Source organism: Diabrotica virgifera, chromosome 7 (assembly GCF_917563875.1).
Source record: "Diabrotica virgifera virgifera chromosome 7, PGI_DIABVI_V3a".
NCBI lineage: Eukaryota > Metazoa > Arthropoda > Insecta > Coleoptera > Chrysomelidae > Diabrotica > Diabrotica virgifera.
Genome location: NC_065449.1, coordinates 12,755,074 through 12,779,924, shown reverse-complemented (window position 1 = coordinate 12,779,924; position 24,851 = coordinate 12,755,074). Strand labels below are relative to the sequence as shown.

General features: G+C 32.9%; 2 protein-coding genes across 2 annotated transcripts in view; both read left to right on the top strand.

Moving 5' to 3' along the window:
* Nucleotides 1–4,296: 4,296 nt before the first annotated feature.
* The window catches only part of LOC126887770 (group XIIA secretory phospholipase A2), a 30,125-nt gene continuing 9,570 nt past the window's right edge, over nucleotides 4,297–24,851 (top strand). The window contains exon 1 of the mRNA XM_050655575.1: nucleotides 4,297–4,983. Coding sequence (XP_050511532.1) covers nucleotides 4,752–4,983 — 232 coding nt within the window. The 5' untranslated portion in view covers nucleotides 4,297–4,751. The remainder of the gene's footprint in view (nucleotides 4,984–24,851) is intronic.
* On the top strand, nucleotides 7,145–16,068 carry LOC126887769 (5'-nucleotidase domain-containing protein 1). Its single transcript, XM_050655574.1, has one exon. The coding sequence runs from the start codon at nucleotides 7,376–7,378 to the stop codon at nucleotides 8,693–8,695; it is 1,320 nt and encodes a 439-aa protein (XP_050511531.1). The 5' UTR covers nucleotides 7,145–7,375; the 3' UTR covers nucleotides 8,696–16,068.

The window sequence follows — 24,851 nt, the reverse complement described above, 5'->3', positions numbered from 1 at the left end:
ACCTTGTCAGTTCACCTTTTAGATTTTTTTTTATTACAATTGGTACGTTATCAGCTATAGCTATAGCTAGTGAACAACAGCACGGACCAATTTTAGTTAGTCAACGACTTACTTGAGTCGATGGACCTAATTTAATTTATTTAGTATTAGTGAGAATTGGTACACAAATCTTCCTGATCGTTCTTCTTTGGATATGCTCCTATAAATCTGGTGTCCATTGATAGTCCGATTTTGGATAAAGCGTCCGAGTCCTCACTTATTTTGTTTATTTGGTTGTATAGGCTCGTATTACCGGTTGTGGTTGTACATAGGCCTAATTAATTTATGTGATTTAGTATTGGTGTGAATTGGTCCATAAATCTTCCTGGTCGTCCTTCTGTGGATATGCTTTATGAATCTGGTGTCCATTGATAGTCCGACTTTGGATTAAGTGTCCGATTCCACATTTATTTTGATTAATGAGTTTTTGGATAACTTTGATATGCTTACTATTTGTATTATTTGGCACTGGTGAGAATTGTTCCATAAATATTCCTGATTGTTCTTCTCTGGATATGCTATTACGAATCTGGTGTCCATTGGTAGTTCAATTTTGGATGAAGTGTTCCATTCTTCACTTATTTCAGTTGTTGATTTCTTTTGTCTTACTTTAGTATATTTACTTGTGTTATGGTGCGAATTGGCTCATACCTTTGCCTGATTGTTCGTCCTTGGATATACTCTTTATAAATTTGATGTCCATGGATTGTTCAATTTTGCATTTAGTGCCAATTCGACATTTATTTGTCATTATGAACTTTAGTACATTATTTAGCTTATGTTTTGGTTTGCAGACAAAATGTCGATGACATTTTAATATGACTTCGAGTCATCTTTTCCGATTCATAGTTTTGGTGTAGTGATCATCCTTCTTTCCCTGATCCTTAATTTGTGGTTACTTGTAATCTTGCGGGTCAACGTAGAATGATAGATTATTACCACTTGGTTATTAATATTTTGAATTAAAAAAAAAAAAAAATTTGCTTAAAATTTTTTTTTTCTCCGAGTAGAAGGGGAATATAACAGTCCGTTAACTTTAATTATCTTTATAGTTATTTTATTTAAATTTTAATAACGGTTTGTCATTAAATTATACTTAAAAATAATAAGATCTAACTAAAATAAATCTTTGACTGACGTCATACTTAACTATTAGTTGGCACAAGTACTTCAGTTGGTATTAGACACCATTCGCTGTCATGTGAGTTTCGTTCTGTGAGGCTCCTCGTCTAACGACGGGAAATAATTGACTTCGCTTGGTACGCTAGAACGGAAAAGTGGCGAATGACTGATTGAAAAGGACGGAAATTTTAATACAATAGTTTCAAGCTTTTATAAGTGATATTTAGTGGCAAATTATTAATGGTGCTTTGGAGAAGCTAGGAGACTAAGTTTTGGGAGATCCCGGAGGAATTGGAAGTCATGTCATCCGGTAAATTTTTTTACTCTTAAAAAAAGTTTGAGAAAAAGGAACGAATATGGCCGCTCTCATGTCATATTAAATTCCTATTGAATTTATTTCTGTAAATGTATGAATCGAAGTTGTTCTTTGAATTTAGTATCTTTAATTATATCCATAGTTCGAAAATATACACTCAGATGAAGATTATCTTGTCACATATCCTGTAAATTATATCATTTGATTTGTGTGGTTATGTCAACCTCATAATATTGAATTCAAATTTTACAGATTACATTCATTATTCTCTATTCTATTAGATTGTGTGTATTCTAGCCACCTTAAATTCGTTCCAAAAGCCAGTATTTTTCTTAAAATTTACAACACATTACATTATCCCATACCATTTTTAATAATAAAAAAAATACCCTTTATAGACATATTTTTCAGATAAAAATCATATTCTGTATTAAATATTGAATTTAAAGTTAAATCCCAAATTAATGTGTGTAATGTGAATCAAGGTCAAATCCATCATTGTTTTTGCTAATGATCTTTTTGTTGTTCATTCTGAAAAAAAGATATCTCATTTCTTTTCCTTTGGCTCTTTGACCTTTCCTTAGATTCTGACATTGAAACTAAAACGGGACATGTTTGTTTTTAGCCACTTGGGGGAAATCTTAAACTGTAACCAGTCCGTCAGCTCCCCTCACAACTGGGAGCAACCGTTCTACGCCAAGCCAGGTCATTTGGAGACCAGCCTGGAGAACCTCCCACATACCTACTTTGTATCCTGCCCTCTGCACCCCAGAAGGGCATCGGTATATTAATTGGTACAAGCTAGCACCATCCCTGTGCTAATTCGCCTACCAGGGATTTTGGAATCCGTAGCAAGGACACTCTCGGGGACCATTTAGGGTTTGTTTTGGGACACTTAGTATCTGCTAGTGATTGTCACTTCCACTATTACACCACATTCATTTTTTGTATAAGACTCGGGACATTTATTTTGATGATTAAGTTTTATAGTTTATCGCACATATTTTGTTTCAATATTTAAGTTGCATATTGTTTTTATATATCTATAATAGTTGATAGTGTTCCCCAAACCAGTAAACTCTCTGGTCAAAGAGGTTTGAGCTCAGATCATCTTTTCCCCATATGAGATTCTCTTTACCTTTATATATTACCTGAAATTTACTTGTACCATTTATTTACTTAATTAACTTTATATTTTTAGTACTAACCTTGCTTGTCTCCACTTATCAATTTAAATTTATATACTTTGTCCTCTTAATTTGCTTAATTTATTAACTTATTCATATAACTTTAATCTTTCTTTAGTCAATCATAATTATTTAACTTATTTGCTTAACTTTACTTAAATTCATTTAATCAATTTCTAATTATATCTTTGGACGCTATTCCCTTTGAATAGCTATCCATTTTACTTGTTATATTTTTTAGTGACTACGTGTCGAAGCAACTGATTTTTATATATCAAGTAGACCGTAGGTTCACCTTAATGAGGCTAGTGCCTATTTAACTCTTTGAGAGTTACGGAAATTATTCATTGTGAATAATCCTCCCTTAATTATATTCTGGTTCATTAGTTCTATAGGGTTTAACGTTGCTGTACGTATTGCAATCGTACAATTATTTGGTGAAGGTTGTTATTTAACCTAGTATATGTAAGTTGGGGGTATGCTCCATATAAGAGCTACTCCATTACTAATGTAACTATAGATTATATTTATATTACTATAGGTAATTATTTCCCATTGTCATTTTAGAGTTACATAGTTTGTATTTTTCTAACTCAGAGGTTGTCAAAAATCTAAGTAGTTATATTTAATAAATATTTATTTGTTTTGTATATCCATTATTTTTTTTCCCATTTTTGAATTTAATATATTTACTATTTAACAGCAGTGTAAGATACCTGGAAGTTTGGTCCATTCCAACTTCTGGCGCCCATAATTCAGTCTATTTTATTTATCTCCTATATTCTTCTATTTTTATTATATTATTATATTTATCTAATTTATTTTCTGAACATATATTTTTATCTTAAAAGATTTCCCTTTTTCTAGTCATCATCTCTCTTTAGGTTGAGCTACTGTTCTTCGACAGGCATGCAAACGAGCCGTATCCATCCTTGAGTGTCAAGTTGCTCTCTTGCATCTATAGCTAGCCAACTCTATTCAGTTTGCCTCTGTCTCTCCATACTTCCATTATCAGTTCATCACCCTTCCTTCATTCATTTCATCTTATCATTTTAGTTCAACCAAATACTACTGCAAAGTAGTGTTTTTGTTACAATTTACATGCTAAATGTCACAATTTATGTGGCATTCAGCAGAAAATCACTAATCGATTAGTTAGCGATTGTGTCTGCTGAATGCACCCACTGTCAAAATATCTAATAGCTCACAGTAGAACGTCTGGCGCACGAATGCCTTTACTGGACGTGGCTAAACCCCCACTTTTCACCCAGTTTTATGCGCGGTGACAACTTTATTTCACGAGATCCCTGTCGTACTGTATGAGTGGCAAATTTTTTTGCATCTTTGTTGTGGTCCAAAATTGACACTTCAGCAAAATTCAACTTGTTCGTGTTCGTATCATTTTTAGGGGTTTAGTGGAATTCTCATATCTGACTGGACTATATAAATAAACCATTTTATAATTTAATCCGATTAGGTAAATTTTGAAGTAGCGATAATAATATTTGTCGATATTTTGTTGTATGTACCTACTTAAATGAGGCGAAATGTAAGACAATTCTTTATCTCTGTTCTCTGTATTATATAAAAAAAATCACGAGATTATGTATTAAAAGTACATTTAAAAAATACTTATCAAATTTCCATAAAGTTCTGCGTTCTGCGCATACGCAGAAAAGAAAAACAAGTTGTTAATCATGCTGTTGTTTGCACAACTATTAATTTGAATTATTTACCCACACATTAAGTTCCCATTTACTTTCTGCTCGTTTTCAAATGTATTTATAAGTACTTTGAAACTTTGAACCTGGCTATTTTATTGTCTAATGAACAATGACGTGTACCTATAATGTATTTGTATTACAAACTGCAAAACATTTACATTTGATAGGATAGGAACCCAAAATAAAAGTATTCAATAAATACGCTACACGTCCTATCTCAAATTTTGGCATTGAATAAGTCCAAAAAGTGTCTTCTGGCGATTCTAACCTCAAAATCCTAGTTATTTTGTGAAATCTTTTGTGAATGTGAATGCACGAACGCGACTTTCATTTTCATTTTCATTGTGGCATTGCACTTCTGATATGAATATACCCTACGGAAAACTGTTAGTGTACTTTTTAACTTTCCTGGGATATATTTATTCTGGGTATGGTTCGGGGTTTCTTTCTAATCTACGGGAGGCCGTTCTAACAGCAGAGACTGTATTTGGTGAAGTTTTCAAGAATGTTATGGATGTTGCCAAGAAATTTCGAACAATGCACGATGTTTTCGACGCGGCCGTCGAAGAGGAATGCATTTTTAAATGCCCGAATAGTAAGTTTTTGGCCATACATTTATCATAAATAACTGATCTTAAACAAACTGATGTTTATAAAAAATCACTCAGATTAGTTAAATTTAGCCTACTTTGTTTTATCCGAAAATTAACTGTAACATTCCATAAATAAATTTTTAGTTGACAGTGTCTATATGTACACACCACGGATTTAAAATTCTAAATTCTAAAATATTTACACAAAATCACAAAACCTCGTTTTGAGACATTTAAACATACAATTTAAAATATCACGTGATATTTATACATATTTCAAATTATAAGTTAAAAATATTCCAGGTAGGTATGTATTGTTACTTTTATAAATTAACAGTCAATTTTTCTCATAGTAGGGGAGGAAACTATGCTAAATGTGCAGTCACTCGAGCGCTTTGGGGATCTATTGGGTTGTGAAGAGTACGTTCTAAAACCATATTGAATAAGTGTATTTTTCAGTTTTTCGATCTGATGTTCATTTCGTGAAATATCGCGGGGTTCGTATTTAAAATCTTAAATTTACCCTCACCCCTCTCCGTGGGCACTCGTGTGTTTGGTATCATTCGATAGATTTTTGACAAATATTGAGCACGTATTTTTTAGTTTTCAGATCTATCGTTTATTTCGCGAAATATTCGCTTTTTTCTTGTGAAACATTGTGACTCACCCATTTCTTTACGCCCCGCGCAAATCGTCAGATTTTTGAAATAGACACTGTTTTGCATGTACTTAACTTACCTTATCTTAATGTGACGATTTCGAGTTTTTCTAAGGATATATTTTTTTTTCGGCCCCCACTTAACGAACCCTGTGTTTAGAGCCAATATATTGTAGAGGTACATCCTACTTACAGAGTACCAGGGTTCTCCCCATATGATAATCTGACGTGCTCGAGTTACTGCAAAAATCCTAGCTTGGGCTCCCCTACCATCAGCATGCCTTTGCAATTTGAATTTATTTTTCTCTAGATTTTTTAAATATATCCTCAGTTTTTATGAAATTTTTGTTACGATCTTTTTATCAAGAGCCTATATTCTTCCACATCTCATTTCTTCAATTTTTACAAAATTTCGGCTCCGGTGCTTTTTAAATGCATTTTTTTCGAATCCTGAGAATGCTAATAAATATCTTTGAAAAATTTAAACTCGGAATGAAAGATTACCTTCTTACCGAGGGCTAAAAGTCCTTAGAAAGAAACTTAGATAAAAGATAAAAGAAAGAATGAAATATTTAAAAATCAAAATTCAATGTGTTTTTAATGCATTAATTTTTTTCGAATTCTTAGAAAACTAATAAGTATTTTTGAAAAATTTAAAAGCAGAATGAAAGATTATTACCGAGGGCCGAAAGTCCCTAAAGACTTTTTTATTTATTTTAATAGGTTACAGGGGTTAAAAAAGATAAAATTTAGTCTGATTTTTAATTTCAAATATCTCATTCAAAAGAAACTTTTTTTATTCTAAGGGACTTTTGGCCCTCGGTAATAATGTAGTCTTTACTTTTTATTAAATTTTCATATCTTATTTTATCATTTTTCATATTTCAACTATTATAAATGGTTCAATACAAGATAATAATAAATATGATTTTCTTTTTGGTGCCACTTCCATTTTACCAGATAATAATTTAACTTGCACTTAAAATTTTCACTCAAACTACAAAAGTCCCCTATCACATGTTTTAAAGCCATTGGTCTTGTTATTCTTGTTGGCTATTTATAATTCTCTCCTTTTCATGAGACTGTTCATTTCAGCACTATCTTCTTGCTTTATCAAATATTTTGGAAGCCCTGTATGCAAATATTTTGGAATCTCTTTCTCTATCTTTTTCTGTAAAAAGTATTAAAAATCCAACAGAATGCATAGTATAATAAATATGTAACATACACACATATAATATATTTTTATAGGACCTCTAGCCCTGTTGCCAAATTTCAATGATAAATACACAATATATTTAATACTTAATTATACACCCTCTGTATTTTATGCTGGTGTTGCATTATTTGGGTAATATCAACAAATATATCGTCAGTTTTCATTGGCTATATCGGCTTTGTATCTAATCATGTATTTTGTTTATAAATTAATTTGTTAAAATCACTCACTGAGGAATGTTAGCCATTTTAAAAATCAGCTGATTGACTTTGACACTGACACACATGCGTGAATTTCATTAGGGAAAGCAAAATTTCGTGTTTATAATAATAAAATAAGCACAGCCTGCTTTATCTGTTAAATCTATGGTATACCGTGAATACACACTTCTTGCATAACGCTATTTTCGCTCTTATTTCAAGGATGAATGGTTGTTTTACATAGACTGTGTGTGCAAAAAGAAAAAGTGAAACTGTAGTGCACAAACTGTATCTCCAATTGTTTTAAGTCTTCCAGAATGTATACCAAAAACGTGTTAAAGTTAGTGAGGCCAGTGATCAACCGGACGTTTTCTTATACTGCGACCCAGCGGAAGCTAAACAGTGATCGTGCATTTAACATTAACCATTATGATTGTATAGGTTTCGACCTGGACAATACTCTAGCCAGGTACAGAATAGGTAATATGTTAGAGCTAGAATATAGAATCCTGTCAAACCATTTAGTAAAGGAAAGGAATTACCCAGGAGATCTTCTTCTGCAACCTGTCGATCCCAACTTTTTTATAAAAGGTTTAATTGTAGACGATGAACATGGGAATGTGATTCGAATAGGTCCAGATGGAACAATCTTACAAGCTACACACGGCACCAAGTGGCTGACTCCAGACGAGATTTTACAGTATTATCCTACAAGGCATTGGAAAGCGACTGACTTGTTTGTCCAGGATCCTCTACAAACCTGGAACGGCCCATACTCGGAAAAAATGAGGACACTATTAGATTACTTTGATATTGCGATTAGTTTGATATTTGCTAGAGCTGTTGATGCTATAGATGCTGTGCATGGTCAAAAGAAAGTCTACAATATATGGCCTGATCTGCTCAATGCTTTGATGCATATGTTTAATAGAGAACATTTTGAACAAGACGCAGGAGGATACTTTCCTGAGCTTAAATACAACCCAGATCTTTATTATTACAAATGTAGCCCAAATGTTCTTAACTGGCTTAAAGAATTACGAGATAGAGGTAAAAAGCTGTATCTAATAACAGGTGCTCATGCAGACTTCGCTAACCATACAGCTTCATCTACGCTGGGTCCAAATTGGAGGGACTACTTCGATATTGTAGTGTCTTATGCCAAAAAACCAGGCTTTTTTATGCATGAACGAGATTTTCTAGTGTTGAATGACTCCTACAAGGAAACTGGACCAGCACTGGAGCTGCGAAATGGATCTATCTACACACATGGTAACTGGAAGATGCTAAAAGAACATTTAACTAGATTGTCAAGTGCTCAAACTCCAAAATTCCTCTACATTGGTGACAATTTGGTCCAGGATATCTACACACCCAATGTCCACTCTGGTTGTGATACTGTGAATGTTTGTGAAGAACTAGAAGTAGAAAAATTGGATTTGTATACTGGTGAGAGTCATCCAGATAGACACATTTTGTCTTCTAGTTTATGGGGGTCTTACTTTGAAATCAAGGATTCAAACCAAAAGACTGTGTGGTACAATATTATGAAAAACCATTCAAAAATTTGTGTTCCTAGTGTAGATTATTTAGCGAGGTTTCCCATCGATCATGATTTTAAATGTGCGATTGCTTAGGTATTTTAAACAATTCTAGATAATAGTTAGCATGATCCATAGAATTAAAGAGTTACCAGTATTGGCCAAATATTGCTTTATGGTGCATGAATTAGTAGGTTGATCTTTTGCATTCAATAAAAAAGTGTAGATATTGTTCGTCCGCTATAACTTTTCTCATGCGTCACGATTCATTTTCAAACAAATTAAGTCAAAACATAAAGTGAAACATACGCTGATGTGTGTAATTTGTCTGAAAATGAATCATGACGCATGGGAAAAGTTATAGCGGATGAACAATATAAGGGAAATTCATTGATTTTAAGTTGTTTTGAGGTTAGTTTATTAAAATTCAGTTAATTCCATAGACATATAGGTAGGGTTACCATAATTTCTGTACCATCCGTGAATAAGTGGATAAGTCAAATCTTAAATTTTTTATTCATCAAAACTAATAAAATGTTTAAAATGGCCATACCGAAAAGTTTGCATTTTTGAGTTATCGACTTATTCACAGATGGTACAGACCGTGAATAAGTGGATAAGTCAAATCTTAAATTTTTATTCTTCAAAATTAATAAAATGTTTAAAATGGCCATACCGAAAAATTGCATTTTTGAGTTATCGACTTATTCACAGATGGTACAGATTTATTAAGGTCAAATTCGGACAGGGGTAGTCCAAGGGGTTGTAGAAAATGTAAAATGTAAATTTGACTGTGTTACTACCTCTACATTGTACAATTAGGCAAAATGCATATGGCACAATTAAAAGTACAGTTGTTTGGCTACAATATGCAACTAACATCGAAAATCTCTGCCAGTTTAAAATACATATACACCTATGTTTTAGCATACTAGACCTAGAAAATACTATTTTACCTAGACCAACTTAACTAAGTGCTGCGCAGAATGAAATTTCCCACCCGTAGGCCATCTGTTTTCCATTTTTTTAGTAAAGAAAAAAATCCGGACCCCAATCTGGACATGTCTTTCACATCCAGACTGTCCAGACGAAATCCGGACGTATGGTAACCCTACATATAGGTATTAGCATAGACAGAGTGTCATGTTGAGTGAAGTAGCAACACAATCTTTTTTTTTTATCAATGCTGTTTCTGTCTTACATATAGTAAAGATGCGACACTAGTTCTCCCCTACCGCGCCAATACCTAACTTAGTTACATGTTAGTTTCTTGATACAATATACTAGAAAGAGATAACATCAAACCAGTCCAAGAGATCTTGTTGTCAGAAAGCGTGGAAGGCATGCTCAGTCTATGTTAATATATAAGTCTATGGTTAATTCATCGATAAATGTCATTTCAGTGTGGTTATGGTATTTAAATGTATTGAAATGTTTATTAGGACATAGACATATAGGTATTAGCATAGACAGAGTGTCATGTTGAATGAAGTAGCGACACAATCAAGTTTATCAATAAAAAAATTCCAAGTTTATGTTGTACTTTCATCACAGGTGAGGCCTGATAGGCCTTACCTTTTTTTTAAAGAAACATCAAACAAAGCACTATAAAAAATTGTTGCATTGTCTTCACTAAAATTCATGCATATTAGTAGTATTTGTCCAAGTATAAATTTGTTCAGTTAAGTCAACACCTAATACAGTAGAGGTATTTACCAACTTAAACGTTTCTTGAGTAAGTGTAGCACATATTCTATAATGCAAATTTGGCAGCAGCTTTTTTTCAGCCTGATGTTAAGTGTAACAGATAACACTCTTAATTAGTGTCAGTATTTTTTATGTTAATCAGTATTACTCAACCAAGAAACAAACCAGTTTTTTTGGCTCTATTTACTTAAAGGGATAAATTATAGTTTAGTGAGTCTCTATATTAGAGAAAAATGTGATGTATTTGTCATGGGTCAAGTTTTTATAATTTTTACTTATATTTGCTGAAAACACAGCAATTTTGTACAGTAGCTCAAGAAATGCTTAAGAACTTGTGAATACCTCATTTATCCTCGATAATAACTAGAAAACATAGATTTAGGAGTCAGCGATGAATCCATTAATCAAGGTTACCACTAGAATCTTTGAGCGTAGTGAAAATAAGTAGATGTGATATATCAATAATTAATTATAGAACCAAGAAGGTCTATATTAAGGTCACTACTTCAATATAGAGGCATTTAGACATTGAAAATTTTTTATTCAATTATGTAATACAGGTTTTTTCTACAATCACTTAATGAAATACCTAGAATTCTTAAATTTTTTTAAGTATCAAGGAGGCCATTCAATACTACATAAGATACCAATCCATTATCCGGGAAATGTCTGATCTAAGTAACGCCTAAAATTTACACTAAAATGAGCTGGAGTTCAATCTTGCTGAAACCATTTCTCTTTAAAATTTCATAATTATTGATTGTTAAATTTCCTTCTATAAAAAAATGGTCCAATTAACACAAATACAAAACTTTTATTAATTAATGTGAAAATCATATCATTCTAGATTGACTGAATCACTTCTAAACTAAGTATTGGGCACTGAGAAGTTTTATTTATTTAAGACCTTCGTGGCTGGATAAAATACTAATCGGTATGCACTAACAGATCTTAAGCTTAAGATGAGAATAACATAAGTATTAATATAATATAATAAATTATAATATATTATAAAAAACGCTGGACGGAAGGGCCGCCCGAGAACTTTATCGTGCCGATCTATTATCGTTATGGTACTAGATATTGGCATTCTATAAAAATAACAAAGTTACTCGTTATTTTGATATTTTAGAAACACCTACTGTACTTAAAAGTATTTTATGGTTCTACGCATCATTAATTCCTGCATTTGAGAAAATGTTCGATGCCATATTTCGGGGACACACTATAGATGTGTAGATTATTGCATAAACCAATAGAATATTATAGTCATACTTTCATTTCAAATTAGTTCATTTTTCTGAGAAATTAATAGTTTACAATATTTGCATTTCATTCTATTTCGATTACGCCAGTCAATGCGCGAGATTAAGAACAAGATATTATCTCCAAATTCTATCCTACTGCATGGATTTTAATGAAATTTTGGGAGTAGCCCAATCTCCTAATTCAAAGTCTATCCTATATACTATGGTGCTTTTATCATGGGGGAAGTTCCCACCACTTCTCAGGGGTGAAATATTTTTATTTTCGAATTACATGGAGAAAAAGGAAGATTTTTAAGAAAATTTAAAAATTCATTCTATAATTTGATCACATTTTTTAAAAAAACCATTCATTTTAAACCCGTTTAACTTTTTAAAAGTAGAAATAACACTATATTAAAAGGTATTGAGAAGAAAAACAATGCATTTAAATTATGGTGGATGGGGAGTTAAATGTATATACTTTTCATTTTTCCTTAAAGTACATTAGTCATTATATTTTTTGCACCATATCTCGCTTAGTTTGTAAGTAACCGACATTTAACGGTGCTCGTTTTAAAGGCCTTTTCAAACACTACAAAAGGTGTTGGTAGCATTATACACCTAAAACCTACCGTTCCTCTGTTATTTGAAGTTGAATACACCAATTTGAGCATGCACCAAAAAACAAACTATTTTCACCTACCATATCTCTTTTCGTATTATAAATAGAACATTTACGAAGGAACGAATCTCTTTATTATTTATAATCTAAAAAATGTTTTATATAGAGTTTTTAGTTCGATGCATAGTTTTTAAGGTATTCACAAAAAATCCGTCCGAAAAGGTGTCATTTTTCAATGAAAATGGCCAATTTTCAACTACGCATAACTCAAAAAGTATTGAGTTTTCAAAAAAAAGTATAGACCAGTTTTTGCTTAGAAATAGGTTCTTCAGCCACTTCCGTGCTTATTTTGACCAACAAATTTTCCACCCCCTTGAAGAAGTGGGAACCGCCCCAAGATAAAAGCGCCATAGTATATAGGGTAGATTTTGTTTCTTGAGCTATTCCCTACTTACTGTGAAAATATCAAGTACATCAATGTAGTAGGATGGAATTCGGAGCTAAATACCCTCATTGACTGCTCTACAATAATGCTATGCTATGAACGCGTGAGAGAGGACACACATAAGATTATAGCAAAATTTCTATTTACCGTAACTTTTCGAGTTTTTAAGCTACAGCAATAAATTTTATGTCATTGGAAAGGTAATTTTGCATTCTTTCAAAATGTGTTAAAATATACAGGGCGTATCAAAAAAATTAAGATTTTTTATTCATTTCCGGTTCAACCGGAAGCCATGTTTTTGGTAAAATTTATTGTGATAATAGATAATAAAATACCATACATGTCTGCAAAATTTCAAATTTTAGTTTCTATTAAGAAGGAAGTTACGGGCACTCGAATATTTTTTTATAAAAAATTCATAACTCGCCTCCTATGGGGAGTTAAGATATATGACTAATGTCATTCAATTTACTGATAGGATATCAAAAATATATCAAAAAATAAAAAAATTCCTTGGAGCCATTTTTGAGAAAATCTAGTTCAAATTTATGTCAAAATTTGACCCCTTAAATATAGGCAACCCGTAACTTTTTTTGAAAAACGATAACATCTTTCTTATAGCCCCATCTTTAGGCTATATAACGACTTTTTCAAATTAAACTTATCTTCAAAAACTTTTTAGATAGATAGGGAAATGTGTCGGGGGGGCGGTCGGCCATGTTGGCCGCCATTTTGAATTTGGAAATGTCAAATTCCGTACTTTTATTTACCTATCGATGAGCTTACTTTGAGTTGAATTTCATTTATTTCTGTCAAAATTTGCAAAAATGGGCCCTAAATAACCCCCCTATTTCGGCCCCCCTTTGAGAGATTTTTTTTAAAAGCTTAGTTTCTCGACAAAATTCTCTTAAACTTACTCATACCGAATTTCATCAAAATCGGTCCAGTAGTTTTTGCTGGGCGGTGGCGACATACGTACGTACATACGTACGTACGTACGTACGTACATACTTCCGACATGTTTTTTTTATTTGCTTTTTAGACTCAGGGGGACTCAAAACGTCGAAAAAAAGTGAAATCTGAAAAAAATTTTTTTGCACGATCCTATAACTTTATCTATTATACTATACTACGTATATAGTACGATAAAGTAAAAAGAATGTGTGTGTACTTTGTACGCACGTAAGAAGTTATACTTCTATTATATGATTTAAACGAAATTAATATACTTTTTATTTATATTTTATTTAAATATTACTACTTCTCAAACATTTTTATTAAAACAGTGCCAAAAATTAAAAGAATAAAACACACACAAACACATTAAAAATGCCATAAATGATTTCTGAACATTAATTGTCGGACAGTTTTTCAACTAAATACGTATTTTCTGAAAATAAAATTATATAATAAATATACTTACAATCATAAAATGTATAAAAAAAATAAAAAAATAAAAGTTTCTATTGGGATTCGAACCAGCTATCAGCGCGGTTGGTATATTGGGGTTCATTCGCCTTAAACGCTTCGCCACAGAGGCAATGTGTCATTATGTGCGAAGATCGACTAACTAAACGGATTAAGCTTTTGACATTTTTGAATTAAATTAAATTATTTTGATTTTGAATTGAAATGATTTAGAATTGAAAAAATACAACAAAACATAGAGTAAGAAAACAATATATTAGGTGAACATTGATAGAAATTTTGATGGTAATCAAATTATGCAAATAAAAGTATTACATACTATGTATTTTGGTAGGTTCAAATAGGTAGGTACCTATGATACATTTACAATTATTACGTACCTGTTGCTTTTAAAAACTATTTAAATGTCACTACAATTATAAACTTTTTTGTTTCTGTCCTCACAACAATAAAACTAATATATTATACATTTGTTTACCTTCATATTGAACAATTATTTATTATTGACAGATCATTTCAACACCCAATCAGAGCCCGTATAACGACTAATACCATACTGTCGGTGTGCGCATGCGCGCAGATCAATATAAATTCACCCTCAATCTCAATCGCGCCTAAAGAAGTATAACTTCAATAAAAATATCATCATGTAGTAATAGATATAATTGATAATAAGGTAAGAATCGAAAATTATGGTGCAACGTAAGTGATACTCAAGGAGGCCCTATCTATAAGTAGAGCTTAGCTAAACTGGAGCTTAAGATCTGTTGGTGCAACCAGGCATAAGAGATGCTTATGATTGAACTCATATTGAAGTGAGGATTTTAATAATAATACAATATATATACAGAGTGTCGTATTTAACCTTTAACTACACGCGCATCAAGTTATAACATAACTACACGCGTGGCGTACTTTATACGCCACAAGAAAATACACTTAAAAACAGCGGATTTGTTTATTTTTTTTTTGAAAAATATACTTAGTTGTTTGTTATAAACCTTATTCGGCATCAGTGAATACTTGGAGTTACTTCTCAGTAAGCCAATTGGGATTTATAACTGGAATTATGGAATAACTGGATTTCATGATAAATAAAATTACTAATAAAAATTTTTTTGAAATGTGATTTTTTACAGGAGAAAAAGTATTGTTTATAAAGAAAAATATATTTTGTGCCATAATTACTAAAAAACAATTGAAATATGTACGCATATTACGACTTATATCAATATAATCGTGGCATATATTGTCCACCACCGGAAACAACAAATAATAAACTGTAAATTACGATCTTCCCACAACGCCGATTATAACGAAACTAAAACCAAATTGTAAAGCACATTCCAGTGATAGGTTAGAACGATAAACAAGGTCAAAAATTAAATTTTAAAATATATTTGCAGTTGAATTCTTATATCTGGCGTACAAAATACGCCAGCGCGTGTAGTTAAAGGTTAAAAAGCCAGTGACTAATGATATCAGAAAAATGGTAAATCTGGCAACATTGCAAGTATCAAATTTGAAATTTTCATATTGCAGAATAGGCGTATATTTGTACAATTCGGGCCATTCGTTTAAGAGATAATTAGGCGTTTTCAGACTTTTAGTGAACTCTGTATATAGCATTGCGTTGAGTCAGTTTTGACTAATATTTTTTCAATTTTTTATAATGGCGAAAGGCTTCTCCTTTCGCCCTAAAGTTCAACGTTGTTTTATCAATTATAAGCAAAAAGTCGGAAACTATTAAGTGATTATAGAAAGAAAATATCATTGGCCTACTTATTGTTTACACATTTTTACACTTAAGTAATTACCTGCTTAGTATCTAAGTCTATTGTGTTGTTTTATTTTAATAACAAGTCTATTACACGTTTTTGTTTTGGTTACCACATTTATGTTACCTTACGAAGTGTATACGAAAGTTTGAACATTTATAGTTAAATTTTTGCATTGTGCTAAACATACCTAATTATTGTATCGCTATACTGTTGTAAATATAGAATTGTTACAAAACTGACTTGACTTTTCGATGATCTTTTAGGCACTAATGTTTAATTTTAGTTGACTTTATTAATTTTTAATAACTTACAACTAAACAAATGAAAACACTGAATGTATATCTTTTATTTTACAAACTACGATATCCAATTTATTTATTACACCAAATCTACTAATTTATCTAATTACAAATTCAAAAAATATACCGCGCCCGTCACATATCAAAGTACACCGATGGTTTCAAATTCACAACTGAAACTCTAATTCCAAAAATGTCTATTTATATAGTTAAGTACAATTAGTCTACTGATTTCCAGAAAAATCGAAAGGTAAATATTATTTAAAGAACAATAAAAAAAGGTTTATCGATGGCCTTCTAGAAACGCCGATTGTAAACAAGTTTCTTTTGTCTCGCCCACAGAAAGGGTCTCAGACAGTTCGTCGCCGGAAGCTTCCGGAATTGACAGGGCCGGCCTGGGACCGTGACCGAATCATGAAAAAACTTAAGTTTCTTTTGTTAATTTTTGAAATAAAAATATGTAAAAATTAAAAAATCTTCTTTACTTATATCTCTAAAGATCTTGATGATCCTTGGATTCCTTCTTCTTCTTCTAGTGCCGACTCCACTAATGCAGGTTGGCTATAACAATTGCAAATTCGCCTCTATCTCCTGTTTTTCTTAAAAGCGCCTGTGTGTTCAACCCAGTCCAGTCTCGATTGTCTCTCAGCCAGCATATTTGTCGCTTACCAGAACCCCTTTTTTCTTCGATTTTATCCTTCATAATCAGCTGCAACAACTCGTACTTATCATTTTTAAGTATGTGATTCCTTAAAAAATCCTTTTAAGGAAAGCTTTTGTTATTTGGGGCAGTCTTCTCAATATCCTTATTCGCAGTACCTGTAGTAGTACTATGTGTATTTCAAACCTCATCCAAGCTTTATACATTATTTTATTTATTTTCATCTATACATTAATGAGCGCGCTAATAACCGGCAAAATAGCGCAAAAGAACAAAAAGAAATGAAACTAGTGGAGATGGAAATGATCGATATATACGTATAACTTAACATTATGATAGGGAGTTTTTGTGCACACAAATACGTAAACGTAACGCATCTTTTTGACATATACGCTTGCGCATTAATGGTTGAACTCCCGTATCGCGATACGTATTACCTAAGGTTACGGGCTGGTACGTTAGGTTCATACGCATCCCTATCGAGCCGAATGCACACGAGGATCTTGCCCGATTACCTACCAAATGAACATTTCATCAGCGTACTATCCGTTTATAAACATTTTAAGGTTATATTGGTTATTGGTTTAGTCTATTTGAGTAAAATTATTCTGTTTGTAATTGGAAATTGGAACTTCATAATAGATTTAAAATTTTATTGTTTTTAAGTTGTCTATTAATAAAGCAAAACAAACAAATCTTGTATTAATTTAAGAAATACAGTGATTATCACAATTAATAACTAGATAAACAAATGACCTAGTTTCAGTAAAATTTTCAAATAAATATTACCACACTATTTACATTATACCTACTGGAATTCTGATGTAGGTATACAATAATTTACAACTAAAAAGTAGGTATAAACAAAAATAAAAAAAATTTAACCTTAAGGATAATAATATTTTTATATTTAAATAGAAGCAATTAAAACCATACAATTTCATTATTCATTTATCTTTTTTTACATTTGTATATTAATTGTATATTGTGTGAACATTGTTTTATTTTTTTGAATGTCAACGGAATTTAAAAGTGACTTTACGATTTGCTTTACGTTACGTTAAGGCAGTTACAAAAACTACCTATTTTAACATTCATCCTCTACGACACGTTAGTTGCTTTACGTATACGGAGATGCGTACGTTACGTAGCAACAAAAACTCCCTAATATTACATAGTTTCCCACCTTTAAACGTATCAGAGGAGTATGACAACTGTCACTGTGACAGGTGACAGCAGAATTTGATAAAATACTCCTGTCACAGACGTCTAAAGGTGGAAAACTATGTAATGTAATGTTAGTTTCTTCTTCTTATGGTGCCTATCCGTTACGGATGTTGGACACTAACATGGCTATTCTGACTTTGTTGACTGCTGCCCTGAAAAGTCCGGTAGTGGTTAAGTTAAACCATTTTCCCAGGTTATGCAGCCAGGATATTCTTCTTCGTCCTGGACCTCTTTTCCCATGCACTTCACCTTGAAGTATGGTCCGAAGTAGGTCATATCGTTGTTCATTGCGCATTATATGGCCCAGGTATTCCAGTTTGCGACGCTTTATGGTTACGACTAGTTCGCGCTCTTTACCCATTCTGTGTAGAACTTCTTGGTTGATAACTCTGTCTATCCAGGAAATCCTCAACATGCGTCTATAGCACCACATCTCAAATGCTTTGTCTCTTCAGTGATGCTTCAGTTAAGATCCATGACTCCACGCCATATAAAAGAACGGAGAATACGTAGCATTTTAGTAAACGAACTTTTATTTCCAATTTTATATCGTGACTGTTAAAGGTCCTGCGGCTTTTCCCTCCTTAATGTTGTTTATTGCAGCTTCTACTTCCGCTTCGAGAATAGATGGTCCGGTATCGTCATTTTTATTTTGTGTGATGGTGACATTCCTATCGTCTTCAAATGTTGTTGTCACATAGTTCATCCATGTTGTTTTTGTTTCTTCAATATCAACTATTGGATTTCCTTGAGCGTCTGTTAAGTGTCCCGACCTTTTTGATTTATAGATGCCTGCTGCTTCTTTAATCTTTTTGTGGAGGTTGAAGGAATCGTGTTTACGTTCCAATATCTCGATTTCTTCACACTGTTCTTCCAGATTTCTGTTTTTAGCTTCTCTCCGACAGCTTTTTTTTATCTCTTTGTCTAGAAACTGATATGCAACGTAGTCTTTCCGCTTGGATTCTCTTCTTCTGTCCATCATCTGTAATATACCGTCGGTCATCCATGGTTTTTTCTTTTCTGTTTTTTTTTGGTCGCAGGTATTGGTCTAATATTTCCTTCCCAATGTTTTCTAAGTGGTTTATTTCTGTGTCAACATCATTAACTACTTCTGACTTAGATATGTTGTTCTTTAGATATTCCCGTACTTCTTGCTTTATGTCATCATCTCTTAGTTGTTTGAAATCGTATCTTATAGGATTAGGTTTGTGAATTCTTTTAAATTTCAGACGAAACTTACCGACAAGTGGGTTATGGTCTGACTTGATATCTGCACCAGGGTAGGTTTTCACTGATGTTATTGAGTTTTTGAATCTTTTATTTATTAAAATATAGTCAATCTGGTTTCTTATGAGATTTTCTGGCGTGTCACCGGGTGAGCGCCATGTGTAAATACAACCTTCTGTATGGTAATTTGAAGAGTGTATTGGTGATTACCAACTCTTCTTCCGTAGCAAATGTGAGTAGGCGTTCTCCTCTCTCATTTCGTTCACCCAAACCCCATGAACCTACTATTTCACCATAACTACCCTTACCGATTTTGGCATTAAAGTCACCCATAACTAGCGTTACTTCATTGGTTTTTAACTTACTTAGGACTTTCCTTAAATCGTAATAAAAAGCCTCTATTACTTCTTCTGATTTGTCTGCTGTGGGTGCGTGTATTTGGATTATGTTGGTTTTTGTTGGGAATAAATCCAATTGAATGAGCATGATTCTCTCAGATTTTGGAACAAAATTCGTAACGTATTTTTTTATTTGTTTATTTAAAATTATTCCGACGCCATGCTTATGTTGACCTTCTGTATTTCCAGAGTAATATACTTGGTGCTTGTTTATTTGACATTTTCAAGCATCAGGCCATCGCATTTCACTGATGCCCATTATATCGATATTCAGTCTTTCCATTTCATGGATGGCATTATAAATTTTGGCTGCTTCGTACATGGTCTTGACGTTCCAGGTGCATATTTTAATAAACTGCTTAATTTTTCTAGGCGTATCCTTTCCTTTTACTAGGGGGTTTCGCTTGCTAACGACCTGGGAGGCCTGGTTCTGTGTTGTTAAATGTTAGTTTATACGTTTATAACGAACATTTCCACCTCCACTACTTTCATCTCCTTTTGTTTCGCAATGTATTATGTTTTCCATCTTTTGCGCTATTTTGCCGGTTATTAGCGCGCTCATCACTGTATAAAGTTTAGTTAACGTTCTTTACGTATAAACTCCTTTATCGACTTGTAAACGGTTCTAAGCATGTAGTTTTGTCCGACTTTTGTCCTACATTCATTGACTTCGTTCAAAGATTTTACGGCATTTATGTATGTAGGTGTTGATTGTGATTTTCTATTGTTTTCCGCAGGTTGTTGACTGGGACACTATTATAGGCTTTTTGAAAGTCCATGAATACAATGTGCAAATCAGCGTTGATGATTTTGTTTTCTCTATGAGCTGTTCTAGAGCATATTATATTATCAGTACAACAGCGTCCGGGTCGAAAACCACTCTGTTCTTCTAAAGTTCGTAGATGTTCCTCCATCCTTTCTTGAACGATTTTCCCATATAAACTACCCACAGGTGTGTCTCATATTCCCCTACAATTATTGGGGTTGAGCTTAAATATCTATTTCCTAAATTTCCTTGCCTTCGGTATTTTTACAAAAATTAACCATTTGTTAAAAAATATGTGTTTTAATTCTTGCATTTAGGCCGAAAGTACGTGTTTTAGCAGTTCGATAGGTATGTCTCCACGACCAGTTGCTCTGTTATTTTTCACCCTTTTTAGCGTATTTTTTTATTTCGTTTTCAGATAAATATGTCTACAAAGAATTGTCTTTACTTCTCTATTTTTAAGTTATCTATTTTTCTTGTATTCAATTGCTGTGATGCAAAAATTTAACTACAATGTCTAACCATATATAACAATGTATTCGATAAGCAGTTTATCTTAATAATTGTAAATGATTAAGCTATTGTTCTGTTAAGGTAGCCATACACCTAAGACAAGTGAGTTGCCAAATTTTCGTTTTTTGTAGCTGAATCTAGCTGAGATTTAGCACACTTTAATAACTCATTCATTGCCATAATTTCAAGTACAGTGGAACCTCGATAACTCGGATTAATCGGGACCACGACCGATCCGGGTTATCGAAAATCCGAGATAGCCGGAGAATATGGTAAAAATTAATAAAATACGGTATACTTACAGATAAACTCCGTTAGAATTGAAATAACATGAAATATTTTTATAAATATGCACAGTACATATTACCTACTCATTACAATTCTAAAAAAAACACCAAACCCAAACAATACAAGACACACAATACTAAAGACCATTGTTTATAAAAGAATTTTTTAAATAGTCTTTCCTAAACAATGCTGACAGTTTGAAATAAAAAGGAATTGATACTACAGACAGCTGGCTGTTGTTTCTGCGGCGTGTACTATGAGTAATTTTTAATCTCGTGTTCAAATTACACACATAAGTACACGACACAGAGAGTCTAGACACATTATCTCTCAAATATTATATTACATACACTTTTATTGTTGAAAGGATTGTCTGATAATTAACTATTTTGATTGGAAATAAGCCACAATTAAATTGAAAAATACAAAATATTGAGAATCAAAATGTTTATCTGATGAAAATCGGTCCGGGTTAGCCGGACTTCCGGGTTATCGGGGGCCGACTTATCGGGGTTCCACTGTAGTTATATTACATATCATTATTTAAAAAACAAAGATGTAAACATTTATAAATTACTGCAAAAATAAGGGTTTTTTGCAATTATCTCAGTCCATTGTTTATGTATTTTAATTTAGAAATTCACAAATTAAAGAACTTTTACCATACCAATGGCCATTAGTTGTCGAAACATTAAGAATAAATAAATAAAAAAAATTAAAGAACCTTTTACGACCTTTAACTTTTTTTTAACCATTTTTCTCTAAAACATATAATGGTAGGGCCCAAGCGGGGATTTTTGCAGTTACTCGAGTGCGTCAGAAAATCACATGGGGAGAAACCTTGTACCTACCCTCTAAATATACCCTTACCATATATTGTATTTTTATACAAGGGAGTTCGTTAAGGGGGGTCCGAAAAAATCTGTTCTTAGAAAAACTCGAAATCGTCAGATTAAGATGAGGTAAGTTAAGTGGGTACCTACATGCAGAACGGTGTACATATATTTCAAAAATCTGACGGTTTGAGCGGGGCGTAAGGAAATGGGTGATTCACAAAGTTTCACAAGAAAATAGTGAGAAATAGTCAGATCAAAAAACTAAAAAATATGTAAAAATAAAATAAAAATTCCATTTGTATTCAGTTGAAATGCGAAGGCAAAACCGTCTTATTTTTCACTTAGAACAGGGAGCAGAGTCCAGCACTCTAATTCGACGATTTTTGACTCTATTTGGAGTCATCATCAGAGAGGCGTAGATCTGCTGCTCTCTGCCCAAAGTGACAAAATTCCGAAAGCTTATCCCCGCATTGCAACTGACGTTTATGGAGTAGGTGACTAGCGTCATCTGGCAACTGAAAGGCAAAGTAAGACGGGTCGTGAATTGCAAGTTTTTGAATTCCCTCTTGTCTTCTTCACTTCAGCATCAATCTAGCTTGCAATTTTTAGAAGCCATGGAGATGTTATCAGGGAAATGGACCAATAAGTTTTCAATTTAAAAATCTTTTAGTAATATTTTTAATATTTTTCAATATTATTAATGTTTCTATTAGGTTGAAAACATATTTTGCCTTTCAGTTGCCAGATGACGCTAGTCACCTACTCCATAAACGTCAGTTGCAATGCGCAGATAAGCTTTGGGAATTTTGTCACTTTGGGCAGAGAGCAGCAGACCTACGCCTCTCTGATGATGACTCCAAATAGAGTCGAAAATCGTCGATTTAGAGTGCTGGTCTGCACTCCCTGTTCTAAGTGAAAAATAAGACGGTTTTGCCTTCGCATTTCAACTGAATACAAATGGAATTTTTATTTTATTTTTATATTGGTCTTTACTCATTTGAGTAACTAGGTCCATTTTCCGTTAGAATTTACCAGCTGAACAGACGGGGTCGTGAATTGTAAGTTTTTTGAATTACCTCTTGTCTTCTTCGCTTCAGCATCCATCTGGCTTGCAATTTTTAGAAGCCATGGATGCGTTGCCAGGGAAATGGTTAAGTTTTCAATTAAAAATCTTTTAGTAATAGTTTTAATATTTTTCAATATTATTAATATTTCTATTAGGTTGGAAACTTACTTTGTCTAAAAAATATGTTTTTAATATTTTTCAAAAATCTATCGAATGATACCAAACACGACCTCCCACGATATTTCGCGAAATCAACTTCATATCGAAAAACTGCAAAATACACGTATTCAATATTTTTGAAAAATCTATCGAATGACACCAAACAGATTTGGATTCCTTTCGTAAAAATAAGTAACTTTTATTCGAGACATTTTTTCGAATTTCGTTAAATGGCGCTTTAATTGGCAAAAACGATTGTTGGAAATGGAAAATTAAATTAAAAAAATGAAACGTCTCCACTTAAATGGCAAGCTTAACTTAATTTTTTTTTGGTTTTAGGACCTAATCTGCACAACCCAATAGGTCCCCATAACGATCGAGTAACTGCAAATTTAGCATACTTTCCTCCTTTACTATAAGAAATATTTTATAGACAAAAATGATTTTTCACTTTTTATGCTTATCCAAAGCAAAACCATCTGTATTAGGTATTTCTTTACTAACGTATTAGGTACAGGTACCTACCTTTATTCACCGTTCAAATTACCGTCACCTTTGGCACTGTGATAAGCTTTCAAAGTCTGGACTTGCGAGTTCAAACCTCAAGGATTTTAGTGTATGGCTACCTTTATACGCTTACATCAATTTCATTGAAAAAGACATTGTTTAATGATAAAGATATTTATGCATGACGTCATAGAACAATTAGATTAATATGTTATTTATTTCGAGTTTGTTAAGTATAGCCCTAAGATGTAAATTTAAGCAATAAAGTTATTTCACCGTGTTTCTTTTATGACTTTTATACCTTAATAATAATGCCAATTTCACTTTAGTCCAGAGCCCCAGACGTTACTTATTTTTTCACAAACAAAATTTATAGAATAATGTAGCGTCGATTGATAAATATACAAGTACAAATCATCATCATTCTCTTCGCCTTGTCCCTATGCGGGGTCGGCTTCCCTAATTGCATTTCTCCACACAACTCTATCTTGGGTCATATCAATGTTAATCCCCTTTCCCAACATGTCCTGCCTAATCGTCTCCCCCCACGTCTTCTTTGGTCTTTCTATCCTACTCCTTCCAGGAATCTGCACTTCAGCTTTTCTTCGTATTGGGTGATTAACGTCTCGACGTTGAACATGACCAAACCATCTTAACCTATGCTCTCTCATTTTGGCATCAATTGGTGCCACACATAGACTTCCCCTAATATACTCATTTCTAATTTTATCCTTCTTTGTCACTCCACTCATCCATCTAAGCATTCTCGTTTCCGCCACATGCATTCGTTGTTCCTCTTTATTTTTCCTGCCCAACATTCGGTTCCGTACATCATAGCCGGTCTTATGGCTGTTTTATAGAATTTTCCCTTCAGCTTCATTGGAATTTTTCTGTCACACAACACACCACTCGCTTCTTTCCACTTCATCCATCCAGCCCTGATTCTACTGCATGCATCTCCATCTATTTCTCCATTACTCTGTAATACCGATCCTTCTTCTTGTAGTGCCTATCCGTTTCGGATGTTGGCGACCATCATGGCAATCTGCACTTTGCACACTGCTGCTCTGAAAAG

Bases quoted from the DNA above. Each gene is read 5' to 3' on its own strand.
- LOC126887769 (XM_050655574.1), top strand. From the start codon at position 7,376: ATGTATACCAAAAACGTGTTAAAGTTAGTGAGGCCAGTGATCAACCGG.